Source organism: Bos mutus, chromosome 15, assembly GCF_027580195.1.
Source record: "Bos mutus isolate GX-2022 chromosome 15, NWIPB_WYAK_1.1, whole genome shotgun sequence".
NCBI classification, from domain to species: Eukaryota; Metazoa; Chordata; class Mammalia; order Artiodactyla; family Bovidae; genus Bos; species Bos mutus.
In genome coordinates this window covers 31,386,575-31,396,127 of record NC_091631.1, presented here as the reverse complement: position 1 = coordinate 31,396,127, position 9,553 = coordinate 31,386,575, and the positions used below count along the sequence as shown (strand labels likewise).

The window sequence follows — 9,553 nt, the reverse complement described above, 5'->3', positions numbered from 1 at the left end:
ACTCTCTACTTCTGTGAGTTCAATTTTTTTTTTTGATTCTCCATGTAAGAGAAATCATACTGTTTTTGTCTTTCTTTTTCTGGCTTATTTCATTTAGCATTGCATGCAGATCCTTTACCATCTGAGCCACAAGGGAAGCCCTAGTATAAGGTACTCCAGGTTTATTCGTGTTGTCGAAAGTAGTAAGATTTCCTTATTTTTATGATTGAATAATATTCCATTGTGTGTATGTACCACATTTTTCTCTTTTTTTCTCCCATCTTTATTGAGATATAACATTTTGTAAGTTTAAGGTGCACAATGTAATGATTTAATACACATGTATATAGCACAATTATTACAGTAAACTTTGTTAACACATCTATCACCTCATATAGTTGTATTTGTATTAATATATGTTTGTGGTGAGAACTTTAAAGTCTACTCTCTTAGCAACTTTCAAATATACAATGAAGTATTATTAACTATAGTCATCATGCTATATGTTACATCCTCATAAAATACTCATCTTAATACTGAAACTTTGTACCCTTGACAACTTTTACCCATTTACCCTACCCACAGACCCTCACCTCAGGCAACTACCAATCTTTTCCCTGTTTCTATGAGTTTCTTTTTAATTCCACTTATAAATGAGATCATACAGTATTTATCTTTAGCTTATTTCATTTAGTTCAATACTTTTAAGGTTCACCCACGTTGTAACAGATGGCAAGGTTTCTTTCTTTTTATGGCTGGATAACATAAGTGTGTGTGTGTGTAATATTTTATCTATCGATTCATTTTTCAATGGACATTTAGGTTGTCTCTATGCCTTAGCTATTGTAAATAATGCTTCAGTGAACATGGGAATGGATATATCTCTTTGAGATACCGATTTTGTTTTCAAATACACAGAAGTGCAATTTCTGAATCATATGATAATTCTACTTTTAATTTTTTAAGGAACATCCGTACTGTTTCCATATTGGTTCCACAAATTTACATTCTCATCAACACCACACAATGGTTCCCCTTTCTCCATATCCTTGCCAGCATTTTTCATCTCTTAACTTTTTGATAATATCCATTCTAACAGGTTGGGGGTGATGCCTCATTGTGGTTTTAACTCACATTTCCCCGGTGATGTTGAGAATCTCTACATGTTCCTATTGACGGTTTGTATGTCTTCTTCAAAAAATGTGTAATCAGGTCTTTGCCTATTATTTAGTCAGGTTATTTCTTTTTGATTGTGTGTGTGTGTTATTTTGCTATTGAGTTTTGCTAACTGAGTTTTTTTTTTTTTTTAATTTTATTTTATTTAACTTTACAATATTGTATTGGTTTTGCCATATATCAAAATGAATCTGCCACAGGTATACATGTGTTCCCCATCCTGAACCCTCCTCCCTCCTCCCTCCCCACACCATCCCTCTGGGTCGTCCCAGTGCACCAGCCCCAAGCATCCAGTATCGTGCATCGAACCTGGACTGGCAACTCGTTTCATATATGATATTATATATATTTCAATGCCATTCTCCCAAATCATCCCACCCTCTCCCTCTCCCACAGAGTCCAAAAGACTGTTCTATACATCAGTGTCTCTTTTGCTGTCTCGTATACAGGATTATTGTTACCATCTTTTTAAATTCCATATATATGCGTTAGTATACTGTATTTGTGTTTTTCTTTCTGGCTTACTTCACTCTGTATAATAGGCTCCAGTTTCATCCACCTCATTAGAACTGATTCAAATGTATTCATTTTAATGGCTGAGTAATACTCCATTGTGTATATGTACCACTGCTTTCTTATCCATTCATCTGCTAATGGACATCTAGGTTGCTTCCATGTCCTGGCTATTATAAACAGTGCTGCGATGAACATTGGGGTACATGTGTCTCTTTCAATTCTGGTTTCCTCTGTGTGTATGCCCAGCAGTGGGATTGCTGGATCATAAGGCAGTTCTGTTTCCAGTTTTTTAAGGAATCTCCACACTGTTCTCCATAGTGGCTGTACTAGTTTGCATTCCCACCAACAGTGTAAGAGGGTTCCCTTTTCTCCACACCCTCTCCAGCATTTATTGTTTGTAGACTTTTGGGTCGCAGCCATTCTGACTGGCATGAAATGGTACCTCATAGTGGTTTGATTTGCATTTCTCTGATAATGAGTAATGAGAAAATAGAAAGAGAAATTAAGGAAACAATTGCATTCACCATTGCAACGAAAAGAATAAAATTCTTAGGAATATATCTACCTAAAGAAACTAAAGACCTATATATAGAAAACTATAAAACACTGGTGAAAGAAATCAAAGAGGACACTAATAGATAGAGAAATATACCATGTTCATGGATTGGAAGAATCAATATAGTGAAAATGAGTATACTACCCAAAGCAATTTATAGATTCAATGCAATCCCTATCAAGCTACCAACGGTATTCTTCACAGAGCTAGAACAAATAATTTCACAATTTGTATGGAAATACAAAAAACCTCGAATAGCCAAAGCTATCTTGAGAAAGAAGAATGGAACTGGAGGCATCAACCTGCCTGACTTCAGGCTCTACTACAAAGCCACAGTCATCAAGACACTATGGTACTGGCATAGACAGAAATATAGATCAATGGAACAAAATAGAAAGCCCAGAGATAAATCCACGCACATATGGACACCTTATCTTTGACAAAGGAGGCAAGAATATACAATGGATTAAAGACAATCTCTTTAACAAGTGGTGCTGGGAAATCTGGTCAACCACTTGTAAAAGAATGAAACTAGAGCACTTTCTAACACCATACACAAAAATAAACTCAAAATGGATTAAAGATCTAAACGTAAGACCAGAAACTACAAAACTCCTAGAGGAGAACATAGGCAAAACACTCTCCGACATACATCACAGAAGGATCCTCTATGACCCACCTCCCAGAATATAGGAAATAAAAGCAAAAATAAACAAATGGGACCTAATTAAACTTAAAAGCTTCTGCACAACAAAGGAAACTATAAGCAAGGTGAAAAGACAGCCTTCAGAATGGGAGAAAATAATAGCAAATGAAGCAACTGACAAACAACTAATCTCAAAAATATACAAGCAACTCCTACAGCTCAATCCCAGAAAAATAAATGACCCAATCAAAAAATGGACCAAAGAACTAAATAGACATTTCTCCAAAGAAGACATACAGATGGCTAACAAACACATGAAAAGACGCTCAACATCACTCATTATCAGAGAAATGCTAACTGAGTGTCATTAGTTCCTTATATATTTGGATATCAACCCCTTAGCAGATATATGGTTTGCAAATATTTTCCCCTATTTCATAGTTACCTTTTCATTTTACTGATTGTTTCCTTTGCTGTGCAGGAGCTTATGGGGTCTTCCCAGGTGGCTCAGTAGTAAAGAATTTGCCTGTCAATGCAGGAGACACAGGAGACATGGTTTGATCCCTGGGTCGGGACTATCCCCTGGAGGAGGAAATGGCAACCCATTCCAGTATTTTTGCCTGAAAAATCCCATTGACAAGAGGAACGTGGTGGGCTACAGTCCATGGGGTCACAAAGAGTCAGACATGACTGAGCGCGCATGCAGGAGCTTTTCAGTTTGATGTAGTCCTACTTCTTATTTTGTTTTTGTGTGATATCAAGAAAATCATTGCCAAGACCGGTGCCAAGAAGTTTTTCTCCATGTTTTCTTCTAAGATTTTTACAGTTTTGGGACTTAGAGTTAAGTCTTTAATTCACTTCAGGTTAACTTTTGTTTATGGTGTAAGGTAAGGGCCTAATTTCAATCTTTTGCATATGAATATCCAATTTTCCTAACACCATTTATTAAGAGATTGTCCTTTCCTCTTTGAGAATTCTTGACATCCTTGTCAAAGATTAACTGACCAATATACAAGGGTTTATTTCTGGGCTTTTTTTTCTGTTCCACTGGTCCCATTTCTAATTCAGAATAAAAGTTTATTATACCTCAAGTGTATATATTATTAAATGAATACATATTCTGTCTAGATGTTTTAGTAGATAAGTTTATTATAGGAAATAATTCTCATTGTTTAATATGACTTAGTTTAGTTTTTATATTTCTGTTTTTCTTGGGCCCTATGTATACACTGAGAAGTCTCTAAGAGAATAAGCTAACTTCCCCAAGGTCAAACACATCACTTGTGGAAAATCCAGTACTCAAATCTAATTTTGATCCAACAGCTCATGCTCTTTCCTCAATACTACCTTTCTCAAGGTAACATAGCATTCTATCTTTCAAAATCACAACAAATCGTTTTGTTCACAGTCAACACAACCCTTACTTCATAAATCTCTACAAAGTAAGCAAAGGAATTGCAAGATCCTATGTTGATAATCATACCACCTGTCATACAAACTCAGCAGAGTTTCCACTGTGAAGACAAAGTACTAACCACACATTCTCGAATCTGCCTGGTCTTAACACCATAAATGATGGGGTTTAACATAGGAGGAGCTAACATGCAGACATTTGCAAGCAGAATGTGGATATAAGGAGGAACATGATGCTCAAACCGCTGGGCAATTATGGTAAAAATGCCAGGCAAGTAGAACATGGAAATGACACCAAGGTGGGAGCCACATGTGCCTAGGGCCTTTTGCAGAGCTCCTCGGGAGGGAAGCTGGAAGACTGCATTGAGGATGAAGATGTAGGAAACTAAGATGAGCAAGGCATCTACCACTACAGTAGAGAGAAGGACAGACAAACCATACCAGACATTAACACGAATATCAGCACAAGCAAATTTGGCAACAGCCATGTGCTCACAGTAGGTATGTGGTAGCATGTTGCTATGGCAGAAAGGCAGTCTTTTCACCAGGAACACATCTGGAAGGATCACAGAGAAACTCCTCAGGACCACAGCCAGACCAACCCTTATGATTACTGCACGACTGAGCACTGTGGTATAGCGCAATGGGTCACAGATGGCTACATAGCGGTCAAATGCCATGGCCAACAGAATTCCTGATTCAGCAATGAAGGTGGCATGGATGAAGAAGATTTGGGTGACACAACCATCAAGGGAAATCTCTCCAGCATGGAACCAGAATATGGCCAGGGCTTTGGGCACAGTGGTAGTGGACAGGATGAGGTCCGCCACACCCAGCATACAGAGGAAGAAGTACATGGGTTCATGGAGGCTGCGTTCAGTCATGATGATGAAGACAAGGAGGCTATTCCCTAGGACAGCAACAAGGTAGGAAAGAAGAAAGGGGAGGGAGATCCATGTGTGCTGGTCTTCCAGGCCAGGGATCCCCAGCAGAATGAAGAGTGAATGGCTGGGACTAGTGTGGTTGGGGGTTGCCATGCCCAGGATGAGTCATCTGGATGTTGGTGTATGGGATTTGGCAGTCATCTCTTTTCTCTTTCCAAAAAGGTGACTTGATCTGGAGTGGGGGAAATGGAAACAGATCACTTTTCTCTGGGTGAGAAGTGGAAATGGTCCTGGTTAGAAACCAGGAAACATGGGTTAAAAGTCCTTGCCATTCTATTCAACAGTTATGTTATCTTGGTAACATTACTTCCCTGCTCTGGGTCTCTCTTTTATTTGTCACTTTAAAACTAAAGTCAGGGAGAATGTAGATTAGATATTTGTAAGTGAGTTCTCCCAGCTCTAGAATGCCATAGACCTTAGCATCAGGTTGTTATAAACAGTTGAGAGCTGTGAATAACCCTGCATTTTCCACCTTATCAGAATGTGACCTACATCTCAAAAGGAAAATGGTAACTGAGTTCATTATCAATTTAACAAACCTTACTGAACACATACCATGGCTCCTGGAGGACCTCCCTGAGAAAAGTCAGACAATTAAAATATCTATACAATACAGATAGTGTATAGGAAAAGTTAAACACAGGAGCTGTGGAAACATGGAAAGCTTCCTAGAAGTTCAGAAAAGCATTTCTAAAGGTGCCAATCTGAGCTGAACCTTGAAAAATAAACAAGAGTTTGCCAAGTAGTCATGTGAGGAGGAAGAACATGAACAAAGTCACAAAGATCTGAAAGGACAAGGAGTTTGTAGGGAAATTATAATGATTCAGGGTTACTATACCCTGGAGGACATGGCAGGAAATGATAGGAAATAATGTGAGGCAGTGAAGTAGGGGTCAACTCACTGAGGGTTCTGGGTACTGATGTAAGGAGTTTAGGCTTTATGTTGAAGCAGGAAGAGCCACTGAAGGGTTTGCCGTAAGAGAGGGGCATGGTGAAGTTTGCATTTGAGGTCACTCTCTCTCTGGCTCTGCTGTGTAGGAAGGATGTGGAAGGGAGGAGGCAGGTTGGAAAACAGGGACCAGGGACAAGATCAACTGAGAGTATCTCTGCTCTAAGGGCTGCACGTGCATTTTCTCAATCAACATAACAGGAAATGACTGTAGTCATTTTCCCATTTTACTGATGGAGAGCAAACAGAGCTTAGAGAGATTTTCATCCCCTGCCCTCCACCCAAGTTCACCTGGCTAGTAAATGGTGAAGCTAGGATTTGGCTACCCACGGATGCTTTGAAAATCACACGAGATGCTTTGAAAATCACACAATGTCCACCTCACTCCACCTGGGTCCCCTTCATCAGGTGATTGCGATTTCCTGGTTCCTGGTTCAAGGAAAAAAAATCTGTTACTTCCCTTAACCATCCTCATTCCGCAAGCTACAAATTTATATTTGAATTGTCTTCTCCCTCTTTCTCCTACTCAAGGCTCAGCTCTCCATCTGTGCACTGGACCCCAACCTTCTTTCCATCAATCTGTCACTCTGGTCATTTCAAACTCTCCCTCTCTGCTGACTCCTTCTCCTTGCTGTGTCTCTTCCCCCATTCATCTCTGTTTCACAAAAGCAGGGGTGTGCTCTCTCTTCATTTATCCCCTTACCACCCTCCCAATCTTTACCCCAGGCCATTTTGCTTATAACACCTGCCGAGGTCCAGCCCCGGCTGATCCAGGGTATTCGAAGGAGAGACGGCCTAGGCGACTATTTATTTATTTATTCATCAAAGATATAAAGAATAATAGAATGAGGATAGCTCAGTAGGAAAATTCAGTGGAGAAAAGAAGCTGAGTAGCTTGGTTTACGCGGAAAATCAATATAACCCGTGACACCAGGTTAGCTCTGACCACGGAGGCCACAGGCACCCTCTCGAATAGCAGAAGGTGCCCCACCTTAGACACCTTCTCAAGTGGTTCTTAGAAGCCCAGGCAAATAAATGGTCGCAGAGGATATCCACGCTTCAGATGGAGACTCAGCTGGAAGTTAAGGGGAAGAATGACATGGGGAGACCAAGCTTTGGTGAGCGAGGCCGGTAGCTTTATTTTCAACAGGGGCTTATATACCCTAAGTTACACATAGAGGATAATAGGGGATGCAAAGTCAGCAGTCTTTGATCCTTATCAAAAACCAGGGTTTCTTTCCTGCAAATTTATCGTATACAAATCGTTTAGGTGATTTACATCATCTTCTGGCCAGAAGGCTTATTAACATTTTATGACTCTTGACAAAGACTTATCAACAAAGACTTATTTTCCCTAAAAGTAATTATTTTAAGGTTTGGCACCATCTTCCGAAGATAAAATTGCATTCCTATAGGGCGGATGTGTAATGGGTTTACAACAAAGGAAAGAATTTATTACCTTAAGGGTCTAAAGTTACTAACACCAAGGCCACTACTTATTTTTTCTACATACCAACTATATTAATTAATACACATTCAAGGATACAATTCAGGGGATGTGAAAACTGGGCAGCAAGCATTGGCTCATCAATGAAATCTTTTACTAATTTTATTCTGACAGTTTCTAACTCTCTGAGAGGCTCTAAGCTATTTGAATATCTTAAGCTTCCCGTGCCTCTCGAGGCTGGGAGACTGTAAACAATCGTATGCATAGCTGTAGGAGTCCGGGTAAACTTGTCAGGCAAATTAGAGAGAGCGAGATGGTGGTGGGGGACAGCCCCCAGTAGTCAGAGGTGAGAGCACAAAGCAATAAAGTAGGCAGACTCTGGTTTTTTGGGGGTAGATGCTTGAGAATATCCAGGGGGACTCCTGAGGCTCGATCCCGCCTTTGCGTATGCTGAGCCTCCTTCCTCATGACCTTTGTCACGAGTGGAATGCCTCACCGGCTCCCGGCAAACACCTAAAACTTCCTTTTCCTTTTTCAGTGCTTCTCATTGTGGTAAGTCACATATTATAAATCATACTATTTTAGCCATATCTGACTGCACGTTTCAGTGGCACTAAGTGCATCCACATTGCTGTTCAACTCTCATCATCATCCATCTCTGAATATTTTATCTTTCTAAACTGAAACTCTTCCTATTAAACACTAACTCCCCATTCCCTCCCCCACCACTCTTACCCCCAGCCCCTGGCATCTGCCAATGTTCTTTCTGAGAATTTGATTATCTAGGTACCTTGTATAAGTAGAATCAAACAGTACTTGTCTGCACCTAATGTATATTGGAATGCATTTTTTAAGGTTAACTTAATATTCCCTGTTAGTTCAGTTGGTAAAGAATCCACCTGCAATGCAGGAGACCCCAGTTCAATTTCAGGTCAGAAAGATCCCCTGGAGAAGTGATAGTCTACCCACTCCAGTATTCTTAGGCTTCCCTTGTGACTCAGCTGGTAAAGAATCTGCCTGCAATGCGGGAGACCTGGGTTTGATCCCTGGGTCAGGAAGATCCCATGGAGAAGGGAAAGGCTAACCACTCCAGTATTCTGGCCTGGAGAATTCCATGGACTGTATAATCCATGGGGTTGCAAAGAGTCGGACATGACTGAGCGATTTGCACTTAAATATATGTCCTACAAACAGATTGCATCTCTTTTTTTTCCCCCTCTACTGTACAATAGGTTCTCATTAATTGTCTGTTTTGTGCATAGTGGTGTGTATATGTCAATTCCAATCTCATCCAGAATGAAGTAAGTCAGAAAGAGAAAAACAATATTGTATATTAATGCATATATGTGGAATCTAGAAAAATGGTACAGATGAACCTATCTGCAAATCAGAAATAGAGACATTAATATCATTAGTTAGACATTAGTATCATTAATACTTCTTTGATTATAGCAACCATTACTACTGTTAGATATATTTATTATTTCTAATTATTGTACAAAACCTATGGAATTGAAAGTATTACTAGTTCATGCAAAAAGAAACTAATCTCAGATAAGCAACAGCCCAAAGTCAAACAACCTGTTAGAGGCTAAGCTGATATTTGAGTCCCAGATTATTAGAGTCAAACCTTCCATTAGTTTTAGAAACAGACATTTTTGTTTGTTGATTACCTAACCATTTGTCTTTGGCACCCTCTCCACTCCCTTCTCATTCTCTTATTTCTCCAGAATGTCTAAGACATGTAAACAATGTAACACAGGAAAATTTATATGGACTTTAGACCTACCTGAGTTCAATTCCAGCTCTGCTTGCTACAAATCCACATACACACATACAGTCTTCCATTCGTATTACCGTATTATCAGACACATTCATTTATACAGTCACAACATACATTATTTACTCATACAAATTTTGATGATTT

The 9,553-nt window shown here is 39.5% G+C and overlaps 1 protein-coding gene across 1 annotated transcript; it reads right to left on the bottom strand.

The window, feature by feature from the left end:
• Positions 1 to 4,372: 4,372 nt before the first annotated feature.
• LOC102281317 (olfactory receptor 52B4) lies at positions 4,373 to 5,323 on the bottom strand. The gene has a single exon (XM_005909890.2). The coding sequence runs from the start codon at positions 5,321 to 5,323 to the stop codon at positions 4,373 to 4,375; it is 951 nt and encodes a 316-aa protein (XP_005909952.1).
• Positions 5,324 to 9,553: the final 4,230 nt, after the last annotated feature.